Source organism: Rhineura floridana, chromosome 1 (assembly GCF_030035675.1).
Source record: "Rhineura floridana isolate rRhiFlo1 chromosome 1, rRhiFlo1.hap2, whole genome shotgun sequence".
Classification (NCBI taxonomy): Eukaryota; Metazoa; Chordata; class Lepidosauria; order Squamata; family Rhineuridae; genus Rhineura; species Rhineura floridana.
Window position 1 is genome coordinate 303715063 of NC_084480.1, and position 20490 is coordinate 303735552.

The 20490-nt window shown below is 45.9% G+C and overlaps 1 protein-coding gene across 5 annotated transcripts in view; it reads left to right on the plus strand.

Annotated features, from left to right (window-relative positions):
* The window catches only part of LOC133375040 (squalene monooxygenase-like), a 62285-nt gene extending 42774 nt beyond the window's left edge, over window positions 1-19511 (plus strand). For all 5 annotated transcript variants that reach the window (XM_061606519.1, XM_061606510.1, XM_061606528.1 and 2 more), the window contains exons 9-11: window positions 10766-10862; window positions 14401-14488; window positions 18128-19511. In XM_061606519.1, coding sequence (XP_061462503.1) covers window positions 10766-10862; window positions 14401-14488; window positions 18128-18320 — 378 coding nt within the window. In that variant the 3' untranslated portion in view covers window positions 18321-19511. The remainder of the gene's footprint in view (window positions 1-10765; window positions 10863-14400; window positions 14489-18127) is intronic.
* Window positions 19512-20490: the final 979 nt, after the last annotated feature.

The following is a 20490-nucleotide window of genomic DNA, read 5'->3' on the forward strand; positions in this document are numbered from 1 at the left end:
TTAATTCCCCTTCTGGCACATATCTGGCTGTTTTGAACCATAACAGTCCATTTCTCCAGTGGAAAGTTACTTCTGAGTCTTGATCTTGTCCCGTCTCCTGCCTATATCTTAACATGTCTACATCTTCTTGTTGTGCCTTTTTGAGTTCCTCTTCCCATGAAGGCTGACATGATCCCAACGTTAATTTCTCTGGCGGGATCACGTACTGAGGCTGGTCATCGGATTCACTTTCTTTGAATTGTGGCTGTCTGGATAAGGCATCTGCTCTCTGGCTTTTGGCTTGGGCATGATAAGTAATCTTGAAGTTAAACCTAGTGAAGAACTGGGACCATCTTATCTGTCTCTGGTTCAGCTTTCTGGCTGTTTGGAGGCTTTCCAGATTCTTGTGGTCGGAGCGCACTTCAATCTGATGAGAGGCCCCCTCTAGGTATTGTCTCCAGTTCTCAAAAGAATCCTTGATGGTCAGCAGCTCCTTCTCCCATACTGTGTAGTTCTTCTCTGCAGGCTTTAACTTCCTAGAGAAGTACGCGCAGGGGTGCAGCTCCTTCCCGTCTTGGTCTAATTGCAGAAGGACCCCCCCGATGGCAAAATCCGAAGCATCTGCTTCCACGATGAAAGGGCGGGTCGGATCAGCAAAGCGCAGAATGGGCTCGGTAGCGAACCTTCTCTTCAGCTCCTCAAAGGCCTTGGTGGCGTTCTCTGTCCATTGAAACTTCTTCTTTCCCCTTAAACAGTCAGTCAGAGGAGCTGTTAATTTGGAAAACCCTGGAATGAACTTCCTGTAATAATTGGCAAACCCTAGAAACCGTTGTACATCCTTTTTGGTAGCAGGTTGGCCCCAGTCCAATATACAGCTTACTTTCCCTGGGTCCATCTCCACGCCTTCCGCTGAGATTCGGTACCCAAGGAAGTCTAGAGACTTGAGGTCAAATCCACATTTCTCTAACTGTCATGGCCCCATCAGAGGACTCCTCCGATGAGGACGACTCAGGAGTAACAGCAGCAGACCCAGAAGGAGACACAGAGGAAACTCCTGAGAATCCAGCTCCTTCTCCCCCTCAGCTGCAGAGCACCCCAGGGACAGCAGAGGCCCTGCAGCCAGAGGCAGACAGTGAACAAGATACTCCCCCCTCACTTGCAGAACGTAGACAGCAGAAGGTCAGGCAGAAGAGAGGCAGGCCTGTCTCCTTAAGGCCCAAATGCTGAGGGCTCACACCTGCTGTCCAACCTGCTCTTTATAAGGCACACCTTGGCTGCAGCTTGTTGCTGACTGCAACGTCAGGCGTGGCTTGTGTGTTCCTAGTTTCCTTGCAACCTCTTTTGGACTGACCTCTTGGCACTTGATCCCGGACCTCTACTGACCTCGCTTCTGGACTCTTGACTCGGCAAGTACGCTTTGGACAAGCCTGGCCCTTATCAGCTCCCCTCCTCCTAGACCTGGCAGATTTATGGCCAGACTGCCGGCTAAGGACTTTGCTTCCCTGCCAACCACCCAGGAATTTCCAGCCCCCACCGGCACTGCTGACGCAGTGTAGAGGTGACACTAACTTAGCATACAAGTGATTTTCTCTCAGTCTCTTCAACACCGTTTTCACATGCTGATCATGGTCTTCCTGGTTCTTTGAGAACACCAAGATATCATCTAAGTAACAGATTACATACGTGTCCAACAGGTCTCTAAACACGTCGTTCATGAACTTTTGAAACATGCCTGGGCTTCCACAAAGCCTGAACGGCATGACCAGGTACTCAAACTGCCCATAAGCGGTCAAGAATCCCGTTTTCCATTCATCTCCCTCCTTCATTCTGATCAGATTGTACGCTCCTCTCAAATCCAGCTTCGTGAAGATTTTTGCGGAGCGCAGTCGGTCTAGCAGCTCTGAGATCAGGGGCAGCGGGTAGCTGTTAGGGATGGTGATCTGGTTCAATGCGCGATAGTCGTTACAAGGTCTGAGTCCCCCCCCTTCTTTTTCACAAACTATAGTGGTGCTCCAGCAGGGGACTGTGAGGGACATATGAATCCTCGTCTCAGGTTTTTACCCAGGAATTCCTTCAGGGCCTCCCTCTCAGTCTCTGTGAGAGAGTAAATTCTCCCCGATGGGATGCTGGCTCCTGGCACGAGATCAATCGCACAGTCGTAAGGGCGGTGGGGGGGTAGAGTCTCTGCCTCTTTTTCATCAAATACATCTTTGAATTCCTCATACTTCAGCGGTAGGGTCACTTGCTCTATCTCTTGCACTGCCACCGCTAAGGTGTTCTTGATCCCTTCAGGTTGACAGTTCTCCTGACAATACTGTGAGGTGAACCACACCACCGCCTCCTTCCAACTTATCTTGGGTTCATGCGTGGCTAGCCAGGGCATTCCCAGAATCACCTCAAAGTTCGAGAGATCTGACACGTATAGCAAAATGAACTCTTCATGCCCAGGGATTTGAAGTTTCACTTCCTCCATGGCTTGTGTCACCCCTCCTGACTTCAGGGGTCTCCCATCGATGGTCTCCACAGCTAGGGGAGCGTCCAGTTTCCACCGGGAAATTCCATGACGCTTGGCTAGCTTTGCATCAATAAAATTTTTGGAGGCTTCACTGTCAATTAAGGCAGTAGAATTAAACACCACTCCTCTGGAAGTTGTAATCCGAATAGGTAAGACCAACACCCCTTTTGAGGGAGGTTGGATCGTTGGAGGGCCTTTATACAACGCTGCCCCCAGTCCACCGGTCTGCACGTGGACTGGGTGTTCTAGTTTCCCGACGGCTCGGCTTTCCCCCCTTTTAGTCCACAGTCTCTGGCCACATGGCCCGGTTTTGAACAATAAAAGCATAAACGTTCTCGACGTCGTCTTTCTTTTTCTTCTTCTGACAGTCTTGGCCTAGCCCCTCCCTGTCCCTCAGTTGCATTACCTTCCATCCCTGCAGTGGAAAGGGCCTTGCTGCGGGATGCCGAGGCTGAATATCTCGGGACCTCCTGCTTCTTTTCCAGGCGCCTTCCTTCCATCCGGTGATCTGTAGGCATAGCCGGATTAGCCCTGGCAGGTCAGTGGGGGGTGGGTGGTCCTGGCCAGCTCATCCAGGATTTCAGCATTTAATCCACTCCGGTACATAAACATCAAGGCTGCCTCATTATAACCAGTTTCCTGGGACAAAATTTTAAAGGCGTTAGTGTACTCGGAAACAGTCCCTTTAGCTTGCTTCAGAGCGCCTAGTTGCCGCGCTACTGTTTCAGCTCTTTGCGGGTCTTGAAACATCTCGGTCATCTCCTGTATAAATCCTCTGTATCTTCTTAAGACAGTATCCTTTCTCACGAGATACGGAGTCACCCATTTTGCAGCTTCTCCCTCCAGGAGGCTAATCACGAAGGCTACTTTAGCCCCATCGTCTGGAAATTCTGTGTGCCTGACATCCAGATATAACTCATATTGAGCCACGAAAGTTGCCAGCAGATCACTCTGTCCCACATATTTTGGGGGCAATCCAATAGGAACCTTTACTGCGGCAACTGGAGGGGCTGTTCGCATCTGGTCTATTGTGGCCTTCAAGGCTTGATTATCTGTTTTCAGCGCCTTGACTGCTGCTAGCAGGGCTTGAACATCCGTCTGCAAATCAGCTACCTTAGTTCTCAAGAGTTTCACTTCTTCCGTCTCAGAAGTGGGGTTCGTTCCACCCTCTGCTCCCTTTGACATCTTGTCCCAGTCAAGTGAAGAGAGCGTTGAGGGTGATTTAGGTGGCTCTGTCAAGCTGTCAGGCCCAGGATGAGACTCAGGAACCAGAGCAGGGGCTGTAAGTAATTCAGTTTTTATTAGAGTAATGTCCAAACAAAGACTGCGTCTTCTCATGAAGCAACACAGAGATACAGGTCCTGCGGCATTGGGAGAAAGTTGACAGAGCAAGGGGCTGCTTTCCCGCCTGTTCTTTAAGAAGGGGCTAAACGGGCACGCAACCTTTCGCTCCTCCTTAACTGCCCCTCAGGTACTACCCGCCTTCCCCCCTTCTCTCTTGTCTTTTCAAATGTCTTCGTGTGCGCGGCGAAGGGGGAAGCATCGGCCCCTCCTCTTCTGAAGTTTCCGATTCCAGTATGGGGGATGGGGGGGCTGATGGTAAACTGCCTCAGGGCTTTTCTGCCTTGGACAGCCCTCCCTCTTCCCCCTCCTGTTCTGAGCTTCGGAGCAGGGGAGGTGTGGGAATGTCCAGGAAAGAATCTGAAACTCCAAAGCTCTCAGGCTCCCAGTTGCTAGGCAACTCTATCTCTGGCATTTCCTCTGCTTCGTCTTCGCTCCACTCGGGTGAAGTTACTCCCCCTCCCCTCTGCCATCCATCTGAATCCTCTCCTTCCAACCCCTCGGGACCCCAACTCTGCCTCCCGACAGGATGTGGGGAACTTTACATCTTTCCTGTTGTCATGGACAGATCACTGCTTGCTGAAGTTTAGACTTTCAGTGGCCTTTTCCCGCTGCAAGGGTGGGGGACCTATTAAAGTGGTCCGCCCCCGGAGACTAATGAATCCTGAAGGTTTTCAAAGGGCTCTGGGGGATTTTCCGGCTGATAGGACTGGTGCCCCTGTTGAAGCCCTAGCTAATCTGTGGAATGCAGAGATGACTCGGGCTGTTGACACGATCGCCCCTGCGCGCCCCCTCCTCTGTAGAGCTCATGCAGCTCCTTGGTACACTTCAGAGCTGAGAGCGATGAAACAAGACAGGAGGCGGCTTGAGCAGAGATGGAGGCGAACTCCCAATGAATGCAATTATGAGCTGGTTCGTGCTTCTACTAAGCGGTATGTAGGAGCGGTGAGGGCGGCGAAAAAACAACATTTTGCCGCCACTATTCAGTCATCTCTCTCCCGCCCAACGGAGCTTTTTAGAGTGGTCCGTGGTCTACTCTATCCAGGCCAAAAGGACATGGTAGATACATCGGTGGCCCGCTGCAATGAGTTCGCTGAGCACTTCCAGCATAAGATCCTTTGCATTTGCCGGGACCTAGACTTCCATTTAATAGCAGCTAGTCCTAATGAGGTGTCCGGAGCACAGTCTTGTCCTGTTTTGTTGGATGAGTTTCAGTTGGTTCAGTTCGACGACGTGGACAAGGTGCTTGGACAGGTACGTGCAACCACTTCGGTACTGGATCCTTGCCCCTCTTGGCTAATAAAAACTAGCAGGGAGGGAACAGTTGGCTGGGCCAAGGAAGTGATTAACGCCTCCTTACAAGAGGGAGTGGTCCCTGGCTGTCTGAAAGAGGCGGCGGTGAGACCACTTCTGAAAAAACCTTCCTTGAACCCAGGGGATTTCAGCAGCTACAGACCGGTGGCAAATGTTCCATTCCTGGGCAAGATCTTGGAACGAGTGGTTGCTGCCCAGCTCCAGGCGCTATTGGATGAAACCGATTATCTAGATCCATTTCAATTGGGTTTCAGGCCTGGTTTTGGCACTGAGACGGCCTTGGTTGCCCTGTTCGATGACCTGTGTCGGGAGAGAGACAGAGGGAGTGTAACTCTGTTGATTCTCCTTGACCTCTCAGCGGCGTTTGATACCATCGACCATGGTATCCTTCTGGAGAGGCTTGCGGAGTTGGGAGTTGAAGGCACTGCTTGGCAGTGGCTCCGCTCCTACCTGGCGGGCCGTCTCCAGAAGATAGTACTGGGAGAACATTGCTCGACGCCGTGGGTTCTCCAATATGGGGTCCCGCAGGGTTCAGTATTGTCTCCCATTCTTTTTAACATCTATATGAAGCCGTTGGGTGCGGTCATCAGGAGTTATGGAGTGCGTTGTCATCAGTACGCTGATGACACGCAACTCTATTTCTCCTTTTCATCTTCTTCAGGTGAGGCGGTCGATGTGCTGAACCGTTGCCTGGCCGCGACAATGGACTGGATGAGAACTAACAAACTGAGACTCAGTCCTGACAAGACTGAGATGCTGTTGGTGGACGGTTTCTCTGATCGGATGGTGGATATATACCCTGTCCTGGATGGGGTTACACTCCCCCTAAAGGAGCAGGTTCGTAGTCTGGGAGTCGTGTTAGACTCTTCCCTCTCACTTGAGGCTCATGTAGCCTCGGTGGCTTGGAATGCATTCTACCAACTTCCGTTGGTGGCCCAGCTATGTCCCTATCTGAGTAAGGAGGACCTCACATCAGTGGTACATGCTCTGGTAACCTCACGTCTGGACTACTGCAATGCGCTTTACGTAGGGCTACCTTTGAAGACGGTTCGGAAGCTACAGCTAGTGCAAAATGCGGCAGCCAGACTGCTAACAAGAACTAAGCGGTCTGAGCTCACTTGCACTGGCTTCCAATACGCTTCCGGGCCAGATTCAAAGTGTTGGTACTAACCTATAAAGCCTTATACGGTGCGGGACCACAATACCTGTCGGAACGCCTCTCCCGATATGAACCGGCCCATACACTACGGTCTACTACGAAGGCCCTCCTCCGGGTCCTGACAAGATCTAGGGTCTTCTCAGTGGTGGCCCCCGAACTATGGAACAGTCTCCCTGAAGAGGTGCGCTTGGCGCCGACATTATCATCGTTTCGGCGCCAAGTCAAAACCTTCCTCTTCTCTGAGGCATTTTAACTTATGTTAACTTTAATTTTAAATTGCTGTAATTTGATTTTTTAGATTGTATAGTTTGTATATATTTCATGTATTAGATCGTGTAATTTTATTGTATTTTTATGATGTTCACCACCCAGAGAGCTATTGCTAGTCGGGCGGTATATAAGTTTAATAAATAAATAAATAAATAATAATAACGCTCAAGATTCTACAACAAAAGCTCTTACCATATATGGAGTGAGAAATGCCAGATGTCCAAGCTGGATTTAGAAAGGGAAGAGGCACCAGAGATCATATCGCAAACATACGTTGGATAATGGAACGGAGCAAGGAATTTCAGAAGAAAATCACCCTGTGCTTTTTAGATTACAGCAAAGCCTTTGACTGTGTAGATCATGAAAAACTATGGAATGCTTTAAAAGAAATGGGGGTGCCACAGCATCTGATTGTCCTGATGCGCACCCTGTACTCTGGATAATAATGTTCCTGCATTTTGCAGGGGCGGGTTTGCCGCCACCCTATTTCTGGGAAGACTCGGGAAGGTTCGAGAAAATTTTGTAATTGGTCAGGTGGGGCATCTTGACCAATTAGGAGAGGGATCGAGCAGCTATATATAGCCTGCTCCTCTGTAGAAATGCACCTTTGTTGCCTTGCGGCACCCGCCCACCCCTCCCTTGTCAGTATGGGCTCTGCTAGTCGCCAGATGGGGCTGAGTAGGAATTTTTTTTTTGAGATCCTGATTTCAGAATCTCTTTGGTTTTGCCTACTCCATACTGCTTGGGTTTGATTCAGTTGGCTTGCCTGGGGGGGTCGTGGTGATTCTGGTTTGGCTGGCGTCGAATTCAGGCAGGTGAGGTAATTGGGGTTGAAATTGAGGCAGCTGAGGCATTTTGGTAAAGGGCACCCCCTTTACATCAAGGCGTAATGTCTGGTGTGGATCTGGGGAGTGTCCACGTGGGACCAGCTTGCGCATCATGGTGAATACCTGTACGGCAGGGCCAGGATGCGGAGGTTGGAACCACATACCTGACTCTAATTGCAAGGAGGGATAAGTTTTCCCACATCCTTGACTTGGGAGTTGCAGTACGATGTGACTGACTTGCCTCCTGGTTTGGAGGGTCTAGACCCTCATAGATAGGTTGAGCCTCACCTGCCCGAAGTATTTGATATTCATTAATTGGCTGATTTGAATTTGATTATGTGTTATATTTTAATAAATATAACATTTCTCCATATATGTGTCGCGAGTCTTTGGTGTGGTGGCAAGAGGCTACTGTAAGGACATAATGTGGAGAAACCAATTGCTTCCCCATCGGAAAGGGTGTGAGACAGGGGTGTATTTTATCACCCTATTTGTTTAATCTGTACACAGAACATATCATACGGAAAGCGGGACTGGACCAAGATGAAGGAGGTGTGAAAACTGGAGGGAGAAACATCAATAATTTAAGATATGCAGACGATACCATACTCTTAGCAGAAACCAGTAATATTTGAAACGAATGTTGATGAAACTTAAAGAGGAAAGCACAAAAGCAGGACTACAGCTGAACATCAAGAAGAGTAAAGTAATGACAACAGAAGATTTATGTAACTTTAAAGCTGACAATGAGGACATTGAACTTGTCGAGGATTATCAATATCTCGGCACAATCATTAAGCAAAATGGAGATAATAGTCAAGAAATCAGAAGAAGGCTAGGACAGGGTAGCGCAGCTATGAGAGAACTAGAAAAGGTCCTCAAATGCAAAGATGTATCACTGAACACCAAAGTCAGGGTCATTCAGACCATGGTATTCCGGATTTCTATGTATGGATGTGAAAGTCGGACAGTGAAAAAAAGTGGATAAGAGAAAAATCAACTCATTTGAAATATGGTGTTGGAGGAGAGCTTTGCGCATACCATGAACTGCGAAAAAGACAAATAATTGGGTGTTAGAAGAAATTAAACCAGAACTATCACTAGAAGCTAAAATGATGAAACTGAGGTTATCATACTTTGGGAACATCATGAGAAGATATGATTCACTAGAAAAGATAATAATGCTGGGAAAACAGAAGGGAGTAGAAAAAGAGGAAGGCCAAACAAGAGATGGATTGATTCCATCAAGGAAGCCACAGACCTGAACTTACAAGATCTGAACAGGGTGGTTCATGACAGATGCTCTTGGAGGTCGCTGATTCATAGGGTCGCCATAAGTCGTAGTCGACTTCAAGGCACATAACAACAACAAATGAATGGTCAAAGTCGCAAAATAGACGTTTACGAAGGCCCCAGAATATCCATCATAGATGAAACCACATTTTTTCAGCTGTTCCAGCATCATCCTCTCAAGTTACTAAAACCTTTGTTACAGTGGATAGACAACTGAATCTCCTGGAAGCTGCTGTGTAGAGGTCCAGTATGAATCTGTTAAACAGAGACTACCCCCCTCACTGTGACTAAAATGTGTCATTGCAAAAGCCATTTGGGGAAGGATTGCTTCTTGCCATCAGTATTAAGGCGTGGGTACTGTTTGCAGAGAGAAACTGAAAGAGCTTATAAATGTATTCTCTAAAGAATCAGGAGCTTGCCAAGGTCCAGTCACAACTTTCCAAATGAATCGTGCACATCTGTTTTGCATGAAGGCCCAATAAGGAATTCCTTGACACCACACCCCAAAAGTGATGGAGAACTAGATCACCTTCTTGTTCATGGAGTCTTTAAGCCACTCATCCATACATGGTGGGCCACACCTTTTGGCTCTGGTCCTGGAACCTAATAGCAGTGTTTGCACTTGAGGGGAATACAAGTACACTGTATATCAGGCACTTAATCGGGACTCACACACAGTATCTGCTGTTATCTGTTATCTGTTTGCTCTTGCAGGAGGAAAGGTACTTGCCAAATTTGACCTAGCTGAAGTTAATCAGAGGTTGATAGTCAATGACAATGGTGCTGATGCCTAAACGATAGTCCTACATTAGTTTCCTGCCTCCATCTGCTTGAGGCACCAATTATTCCTCAGGGAAGTGTCGGAGAAGCCCTGGTCACATATATACATTGATTTTCTTGGGCCTTTTCAGGATAAGGACTTTTTAATTTACTGTGGACTTTGACTTAGAATGGCTTAAAGTAGCTATTGTGTCAAACCTGAACATCAGCTGCTGCCATAACACCTCCATTATTTTGCAACTCAGAGTGCCAGGCATGATTTTCAGGAGACTTTTAAGAAGTTGCCAGCCGCAGCCTAATTTAAACTGTCATCAGTTGTGCCTTGCAGACACCAGGCCAGCAGGCAAACTACAATGGTGCACTGAAAATAATTGTTTAGAGGAGACAGGCAAACAAGCTTGGCCAGATTCCTGCTTGCTCAATATACTGCTCCTTGCCCAGTGCAACTTGTGATAGCTGCTCTAGTGCATGAAAGGTTATGCTGCAATAAATCTTTTGAGATGCCAGAATATTCTTTTTTTCTGATAAAGTACTCCACTGGGACACCCCATTCCTGCTATTCCTAGCATTTCTGTTTAGAGGTGTAACTTTTCTTGATATTTTGGCACCATAGAGAACGAGGGTAGACTCTTTCAGGATGGGGCTGAAATATATGCTATACTGGCTAACTGCAATCTTATGTATGATTTTAAGAATGCAGAATTGTGTATTCATGGTAGGGGAATGTGGGAACTGGCCATGGCTCTATGGTAGAGCACATGCTTTGCACACAGAAGGCTTCACATTCCATTCCCGGCATCCAATTTGTTAGGTAGCAGGTGATGGGACTGAATTTTGCCTGAGACCCTGGAGAGCTCTTGCCGGGAAGAGTATACAAAAATAAGCTAGATGGACCAATGGTATAAAGCTGCTCCACATGTCCATAGGTGTGCAGTTTGCTGGCATGATGAGTCCCAGATTGGCCAGCTCTTGAGACCACTTTCCATAGAACATTTCCCTGCCACTTGGAGGTTCCAGCAACTTCCTGCACCATTTGAAAACATCACGAATTGGTAGAACCCAGTGCTCTGCCTCCATAAGCAGAGGCAGTAGGCTTCCAAATGTCAGTTGCTGGAAAGCGTAGGAGGAGAGAGTGCTCTTGTGCTCCAGTTTTGATTGTGGGCTTCCCATGTGCGTCGTTGGCCACTGTGAGAACAGGATGCTGGACTAGATGGGCCACTGGCCTGATCCAGCAGGCTCTTCTTACGTTCTCATTCTGATGCCAGCAATTAATCTTACCTTTTGCAGGCAAAAAAGTCATTTTACTGGACAAGAAGGAAGTCCCATTCCTTTGTCGTGAATGTTGCTGCTCAGGTTCTTTATGAAATATTTGCTGCAACAGACGGTAAGTGCATTTCCAAAAGGTATACATGAAGTTACTTACACCTTCATAAATCTATTTTGCCTGCAATCTATTTTGCTCTGGTTTTATTTATTTATTATTTATTTATTTATTAGATTTATATCTCACCCTTCCTCCCAGTAGGAGCCCAGGGCAGTTTTAAATGGCACAAGACCTGTTGGTATGATGGAGCACCTGGACTGATCTACAAATCATAGATTGCTTTAGCTACACTCTAACGGGCTTATAACTTGATCCCCAAGGCGGAATCATGCTGCATGATAACTATGGGATTGCCACTATAAGCAGCCTTCTTGCAGTGTGATTTCCACATTGAACCTGTGACATTTAGAAAAACCATATACAGAGGACTATCATGACATGGAAAATCCTCACATTCCTGGCTCATCTTCCTGATTGATATTTATTATTTACTAAATTCCTTCCTTTCCTCCCAGAGGAGCCCAGAGCAGCCAACAGCAAGCAATATAATCAATTTCCAGTACAGATGTAGTGCGTGATAAAGGCTTGTTGAAAGATGAAGGTCATCAGTAGGCGCCAAAAAGACAACCTAGATGGCACGTGTCTAATATTCATAATGATGAGAGCTGAAAGGTCATGGAGAGCTCCTCCTTCTCTAGATGGGGTGAAAGAGGAACCCATTTGCTAATGGGTTAAGATTTCCATGTGACCAATTTTTGTAGATTATTCGTGTCCTGCTGCTGGTCATTCCCCAGTTTAGTTCTTGCCTTGTCCTGGACAGCGTTGTGCTTTACCTCTACTCCTAGCTGCATTTTGCTCTTATCTTTTACCTCTACAGCTCATTTTCCTAGAAACTCCTGTGTACCACTCTCCTTTCTTTGTTTGAAAACAATCCAACCAATCTTCCTTTTCTGTTTTCTTCTTACTTTCTAAAATGTGCATCTGAAGAAAGATAATTCTGAAGTGATAGGCCTGCAGTAAACCTTTTTGTTTTTTCAGGTCACCGGAGTTTTCCTCCTCTCCCCCTGTTAATGGTGCCTTCCTGGCTTTCTGATCTTTTTCTCCTCTTCTTTTGATGGCAGGGGTGTAGTTGTCCAGGGTCTCAGTGTGTGTGTGTGTGTGTGTGGATCCCTTACTTTTTTAGGAGCTAGGTCCCAATGTCTCCAACGTCCAATGAGCCAACCAGCATGAAAAGGTGCTTTGGGGGTGTTAGCCACTGAGAAGAGTCTTCTAACTTGCTTCCTTGTTGTTTGCTGCTGATTGGAGCCAATGAGACTGAAAGGAGTTCCTATTAGTTCCCACTTCAAAAAGTGAAGCTGTGCAGAGTGACAGTTGTGATAGCATCCCATCTACATCATCAAGCAGTTCAGTAGCAGCAGGAGACAAACGTGTAGACACTGAACTCAGTAATTCAAGCAATATCTCTGACAGTGAGAAAGGACAGTCAAAAGATGACAGTGAGAGAGAAGCAGAAAGCTGTATTCAAGCCTGTCCAGATTATTCCATAATCTTAGAGGTTGTATCATCTTAGAATGGGGTGTGGCTGTGACTATCATGAAGGAACCCAGCACTTCTGAATTTGCCACTACACTACTGTTTGGTGGCAACCAGATGCACAGAAACCATTCTAAAATGCTATAGGCCTTGGGGTGGGGGATTCCCAACAGGGATGCCATGTTTAACAGTATTCTTATGGCAATCTTAACATGTGCTCGGCGTTAAGACTTTGCCAACCACCACATCATTGCTGCTGATGGAGTGTGAAAAAAATTGTGCACTGCTAGCATTTTGTTGTGAAGCAAATAAATGGGAGAATGAAGTATTAGGACCGAGTTGTTAAGTGTCACTGAGTGCTTTATAGATTGCAGGTGCAGCCTAGAACCATTCTGCAAGGCACTTGGACCTGATTCTCACACTACTACTTTTGCCATGGTAGAGTTAGCATAAGACATGGGTCGGCAACCTTTTTGGACCAGTGAGCACACCTTGGATATTGAGAGAGTGCTTTGGAGGGCATAATGTCACATGGCTGCCATGGAGGCAATGGCTTAACACAAAATTAGAGAGAATACAGTCATTGCTGCTGCTGCCCTGGACAACCTCATGTTTCCCGTGGGAAGTCTGTGTCATGCTAGTCCTGATTGTGGAGATGCAGCTGTTAAAGGCACAAGGACCTTGTTTTCCGAATGCCAATCCTAACCCAAAGCACAGGCTGCCATCCTGCAGCCACTTACCTGGAAGTAATCACAAAGAGACTTACTTCTGAAGTAGACATGTATACCATTGTACTTCAAGTTAACTGTACCGTGGTTTTTTCCCCCTGGCAATTTATTTCTTTTATTGTTATCATTTCCATTAGAAACAACATAGTGCCCGAGTATAAAACATCATCAGTGTGTATTCTTTTTTTCAAAATAGGTGCCCGGACATCAGCTCCTGCACAGCGGGGGACATGCTTAAGCCTCTTTACAAAGATTTCACATTTTACGTTTGTCAAGGGGATTCTTTAACACCCACCTACACTTATCATGTAGTAGAATTTGTAGAAAATAACTTCTAGGGTTGCTAGGAAAAAATGAAGGACAGCCTATGGAGATTTCAAGGACTGCTAGAAAATAAGACAGAGGCAGGAAAAATGCCCTCACGTCGGGAACAGAAGCTCTTTAGGACCCCAGGGATTCCTATTGTCTGGTGTCCAAAGAGCTCACTTATCAATTACAACTCTGACTTCGTACATTCACTTAAAACACTGACAGGCAGGCCCAGCCAGGCTGGCTCATTTCCTAGAAATTGCTTAGAAGGGCACCTACACCTTTTGCTTCATAAGTTTCTGGTAGGGCTAGAGACTTTCTTTTTTAAAAAAGAAAGCTCAGAGTCTGGGCCACCATCGAAGCACCTGTAGGTGCCCAGTTGGCAAGCTCTGGCATAAGGCATAAGTCAGTTAGACTTGCCATGGCCTAATGATTATTAGTTTGTGGTGGCACCAAGACTGTCTTTTTCGTGTTAGGTTAGCAGTGTTATGCACTCTTTGTTGAAATATGAGAAGCCCACCTGTATTGGCTTTCTGATGACTTTTGGAGATGTCCCTGTTGACACTGGCATTTCCTTGATCTCATGATCTGATATTCTCATGTTTAAACTGCTGTGTTTTAATGGGATTGTTTTATTGTGTATGTTAATAATGAATATTTATATTTTAATGTTTGCGAAATTATTTTTTTATATTTGGAAACTACTTAGAAGCCTATTTTGGCATTAAGCAGTATATAATAAAGAAATAAGAACAATCAGGGAAAGTTTAGCATGGTGACAATTATTTTTAAATTTAACCTGGGGTGAGGGAGGGGGATTAGATTTAACCTGGGGTGAGGGAGGGGGATTAGATTTAACCTGGGGTGAGGGAGGGGGATTAGATTTAACCTGGGGTGAGGGAGGGGGATTAGAAACTACTGTGTGCTGCCATGTACACTGTACGATTATTCTTCATTTAAACAACTTGTTTCACTCTTACTTTGAGTGGCTTTTTTGTAAAGCAGTTTCCCTTTTTATTGTTTGACAGATTCTCTGTATCGGTTAAGGCAAGCCTGTCTCCTTTACTTCAAGCTTGGTGGCAAGTGTGCATCTGGTCCAGTTGGATTACTGTCTGTGTAAGTTGGGAAAACATTTATAAAGCCCTTACTCAAGTCGTCACTGGGAGTAGGACTCACTTTGGGGGTTTGGAAACCCTGTGGAAGAGACCTTCAGTGAACTCACTTGGGCAGCAAAGGCAGTGGTGGTTGATGCCCATTTGAACCGGTAGGCGGAAGGCAGGGAGCCCAACAACATGTGCAGTCAGAGCTTACTCATTCTAGTTCTATCCCCATCCTCCTCCCTGCTGACTTCTAGAAGGGGCAACACTGAGACTGAGGAGGAAGCTGACTGCCAGAGCAACCCTCCTGGACTGGTTGTAAATTAGAAGACAGGCAGCTGGGGGGTTGCCCGGGGTCAGACTGATATTGGTGGAGCAACACCCCATTCATCCCAAAAGAGCAGTCTCCACTAGGGTTGCCAGGCCCAGGGCCTGAGAATGATTCTGTATCTTTAAGAGAAAATTCAGCCAAGTGCAGGTTTTCTTGCAACACTGTAATGGGAAAAACCACAAGGTGAAATACTCCCTTCTCCCTGCACAACTTTTAAAGATACAGAAGAACATAAGAAGAGCCTGCTGGATCAGGCCAGTGGCCCATCTAGTCCAGCATCCTGTTCTCACAGTGGCCAACCAGGTGCCTGGGGGAAGCCCGCAAGCAGGACCTGAGTGCAAGAACACTCTCCCCTCCTGAGGCTTCCGGCAACTGGTTTTCAGAAACATACTGCTTCTGACTAGGGTGGCAGAGCATAGCCATCATGGCTAGTAGCCATTGATACCCCTGTCCTCCATGAATTTGTCTAATCTTCTTTTAAAGCCATCCAAGCTGGTGGCCATTACTGCATCTTGTGGGAGCAAATTCCATAGTTTAACTATGGGCTGGGTAAAGAAGTACTTCCTTTTGTCTGTCCTGAATCTTCCAACATTCAGCTGCTTTGAATGTCCACAAGTTCTAGTATTATGAGAGAGAAAAACTTTTCTCTATCCACGTTCTCACTGCCATGCATAATTTTATACACTTCTATCATGTCTCCTCTGACCTGCCTTTTCTCTAAACTAAAAAGCCCCAAATGCTGCAACCTTTCCTCGTAAGGGAGTCGCTCCATCCCCTTGATCATTCTGGTTGCCCTCTTCTGAACCTTTTCCAACTCTATAATACCCTTTCTGAGATGTGGCGACCAGAACTGTACACAGTATTCCAAATGCGGCCGCACCATAGATTTATATAACGGCATTATGATATCAGCTGTTTTATTTTCAGTACCTTTCCTAATTATCCCTAGCGTGGGATTTGCCTTTTCAACAGCTGCCGCACACTGGGTCGACATTTTCATCGTGCTGTCCACTACGACCCCGAGGTCTCTCTCCTGGTCGGTCACCGCCAGTTCAGACCCCATGAGCGTATATGTGAAATTCAGATTTTTTGCTCCAATATGCATGATTTTACACTTGTTTATATTGAATTGCATTTGCCATTTTTCCACCCATTCACTCAGTTTGGAGAGGTCTTTCTGGAGCTCTTCGCAATCCCTTTTTGTTTTAGCAATCCTGAACAATTTAGTGTCGTCAGCAAACTTGGCCACTTCACTGCTCACTCCTAATTCTAGGTCATTAATGAACAAGTTGAAAAGTACAGGTCCCAATACCGATCCTTGAGGGACTCCACTTTCTACAGCCCTTCATTGGGAGAACTGTCCATTTATTCCTACTCACTGCTTTCTGCTTCTTAACCAATTCCTTATCCACAAGAGGACCTCTCCTCTTATTCTGTGACTGCTAAGCTTCCTCAGAAGTCTTTGATGAGGTACCTTGTCAAACGCTTTTTGAAAGTCTAAGTACACTATGTCCGCTGGATCACCTCTATCTATATGCTTGTTGACACTCTCAAAGAATTCTGATCGGTTACTGAGACAGGACTTTCCCTTGCAGAAGCCATGCTGGCTCTGCTTCAGCAAGACTTGTTCTTCTATGTGCTTAGTTAATCTAGCTTTAATAATACTTTCTACCAGTTTTCCACGTGACTGGAACCTCTTGGTTGCCAGGCCCAGCCTCCAAGAGGTCTTCTGTATCTTTAAAAGTTGTGTAGGGGGAAGGGAGGATTTCACCTTGTGGTTTTTCCCATTACAGTGTTGCAAGAAAGCCTGCACTTGGCTGAATTTTCTCTTCTCTTAAGGATACAGAATCATTCTCAGGCCCTGAGTCTGGCAACCCTACTCTCCACTGAGTGAGGGGTGGAGGGGCTGGGCATCAAACTGACAAGAGTGCCACAGAGTTCTGCTCAGTTAACAAGCTAAGCCATGTGCCAAATATTTGTTTTTATTTAGGAACACAAGAAGCTGCCTTATCTCAAGTGAGACTATTGGTCCATCCAGACTAGTATTCTCTTCTCTTTTGGAGCAGCAGCTCTGCAGGGTGTCAAGCAGAGAGAGCTCTTTCACACCTGCTATGTGATTATTTCTTTTTTGTTCATTCCTTTAAAGTGTATTTACCCCACTTTTCAGTCTGTAAGCCACACTGGGGGAGTCTTTTTGATCACTAAAAGCCAAAAAACTGCCCTCAAGCATACCATCTGAAAAGGAAAAAGGGATGGGAAAGGAAGAGGGGAAAATGCCATCTTCAGCACCATTTCTTAAAGTTAAAGTTCTTATAATAACCCTCTGGATGGAATGACTGATACTAGGTAATGTTTGTAAAAGTTAAAGGTGTCCCCGCACTTATAGTGCGAGTTGCTTCTGACTCTTAGGGTGACGTCTTGCGAAATTTACAAGGCAGACCATATATATGGGGTGGGATTGCCAGTTCTTTCCCAGTCTTTCGTTACTCTCCAGCATAAGCCGGGTACTCATTTTACTGACCACGGATGGATGGAAGGCTGAGTGGACCTCAGCCCCTTTTACCGGAGATTCGACTTCCTCCTTCCGTTGGAATCGAACTCCGGCCGTGAGCAGAGCTTTCGGCTGCCTTCCTTCAGAGCTCTGCTTTCCTTTTAACTAGAGGTGCAGGGTTTGAACCTGGGATCTTCTGCAGGCAAAGTATTTGCTCTTTATCACTGAACTGGAATCCCTTGCCTTTTAAGCCTCTAAAGGAAAACAAGGCATTGTGTAATATGATGCAGAATTAATAATACCTTGCCTTCAGGTGTAGAATCTTAATTACATGGCAATTAGCAGCTCATTAGAAGCTCTTCCATTTGAGCGTGGAAAAGCAAAGGGAACTAAACAGTAGTTGAACATTCTGCTAGTGCTAAGACAGACGCAGGTAGCATGATGGTGCCATTCTGCACCACCACCACCACTCTCCAGGCAATAGCACTGCTGCCACTTAATGGGATAAGGCAGGATATAGCCAGGAGATCAGGGCTGTGTGGGTGTGCCAGCAGGGCGCCAGAGTGGCCCACCAGTGTGCTGGGCTCCCCAGGCCTCACTACCCCTTGTCCTGGTCAGCAGTGGCACATCACCGCCACCTCCTCTGCTGCACTGGCTGCTCCTACCTTCCATGGGAAAGTTCAGAGATGGGGTTGGGGAAGTCACGGGTTGCCTTGCCAGAGACTTTGCGATCCAACTCTTTCAATGGAGAATTGTTTTGCAAATTCTAGTGTCTTGTTCATGGGGCAAGTCACTTTTCTCACTGTTTCTCCCCCCCCTTCAATCCTCCCCTACAGCTTATCACCTAAGCCTGCCGTCCTGATTGGCCACTTCTTTGCCATTGCATTCTATGCCATGTATTTCTGCTTCAAGTCAGAGTCCTGGATCACCAAGCCGCGGGCAATTTTCAGCAGTGTTGCCGTGATGTACCGGGCTTGCTCTGTCATATTTCCACTCATATACTCTGAAATAAAGTACCTCATCTATTGAAGTCAGAGAGACAAAGCTGCAGGAAGAGGAATACTCTAGACTCCCCGTTTCCTCCCTCCCCTTCTACTCTTGTGCATATGGGATGGTTCTATTCCTAAAAATCACCTATTTTTAATAAAGGAGCAGGCTTTGTTCTATGATTTTCAGTTGTATCTTTTCCTACATATAGAGAGCCTGCTTGATGCACATTGTTGATGTGAGATCTCCCTGCATTGGGGACCCCAAGTTTGTGAGCACATACATAATAATTTCATGAAATAAGGAGGTGACATTTAAGTGAAGATCATCCTAATCCATGGACAGAGAGAGGGAATTCGTATAGCTGCTCTCCAGAAGCGAGGGAGTGCAAATAACAATCCCTGACCTGGTGCTTGTTGAGCTCCCCTATCCCTCTGGCTCCTAGGCCCACAGCAAAATGTTTCACAAAACTCTGTAGTGCACGAAACCTTGTCAGTGCAGGAGAGGAGATATCCAGGCATCACTGGCTTTGTTCTCATTGAGGAGGTAACCCTGTGTCTTGGCTGTACCATTTAAGACTGGAGATGGGAACTGATGTGACTGAAGGCTTTTCCATACAACAGATAAACCAACCCTCCCTGCACATAGAAACCTAGCATATCAGGATGAAGGTTAAGCTAGAAGCTAGTTTATGTTCACAGATTCATGTTGTTTTTAAATATGGAGAAACATTGAATCGAATAGCCCACCCACAGGTTTACCTCAGTGAGAATTGGTTTATTGTTGGGTTTTGATTCCTACAGTAAATGCGGGCTAGCTATGTAATGCCAGCTCAGGCATACCTGCAGATTCTACTGCTAGTTTTTAAGGGTTTCTTGTGCCAAAATTACACTATTTGGAATGATTTTGTTTTTAGTTATACAGCAATGAATATAAGTGTGGGTGTGGGTGTGCATATAAACTATGTATGATTTCTGTATACAAATGAAGTTTCTCAAAGAGCTAGATGTTTACAGGGACCACTATTAACTGTTCAGAATGATGATAGCTAAAATGCTTATTTTGACAAAGGATACTGTGTTAAATGTCAATAAAAAGCTAATGAAACAAAGAAAGGGCAGTTGAATTTGTTAACAAAAAAAGCTACTGTTATCTGTCCCTTTGACATTTTCTATCTCTATGTGAAGTTTGCCTCTACTATAAGATAAAATCTAAACGTGTTCTATTCATTAACAGTCCCTGTCTCTGTTTTTCATCCCCTGGTATAAATACTGGGATCCTTTTCTTAAATTTAATTTAAATAACTTTGTGCCAGGGAAGAAGGCGCTATGGCACTGGGCCGTTCAGTAGTCGAGGCGGCCTGTGGCAGCAGAGGCGCTATAAGGCAATTTTACAGCACAGAGCTGTAAATCCCTTGACTTCTCATGCAGCTGTAAGCTTGTTTCCTCGGTTCATTTTAAGATCTGACTTGGGTCACAGCCTCCATGACTGTAAAACATATGGCTTTCCTCAAAGAAACTGGGGTGGTGGTGATGAAGAAGACAGTATTAGTCTCAGGCTATAGTCTTATTATCCTAATGATACATACAGATTTCGTCTAATCCAATGACACCTAATTAATTCAACTGGCCTTAATCTCATTTACCTGGAAGTCCGTCTCATTGAATTCAATAGGATTTAATTCTGTGTAGGCATAGTTAGGATTACACTGTCACTGAATGAAGCCTGCACATAAGTTTTTATTGTCTTAGTTCAGTTTTTAAAATACTGCTTCAATAAACAACCCACAAACATTAAAACACCTTTTTTGTTTTCAGAACATTCTACACGTTCTTCCATCCCACATTTCTTCCATCATGGAATCTACTGTGGTGCTTGCTTGTTTCACTGGCTAGAATGTGCCCCAGAACTGTGGTTTAAAAAGAAAAAAACCCTGGGCTCCTACTGGGAGGAAGGGAGGGATATAAATCAAATAAATAAATAATAAATAAAACCCTGGGAGACCTGGGTTCAAATCGGCATGAAGCTCACAGGGTGATCTTAGGTCAGTCACCATCTCTCAGCCTAACCTACTTCACAGGGTTGTTGAGCAGCTAAAATGGAGGCTGGGAGGCAGAGGGGACCCATGTAGCCACCTTGATCTCCTTGGAGGAAAGGTGGGATATCAATGGAACACCATCTGACTGATGCACTTCAAAACTGTAGTTTCACA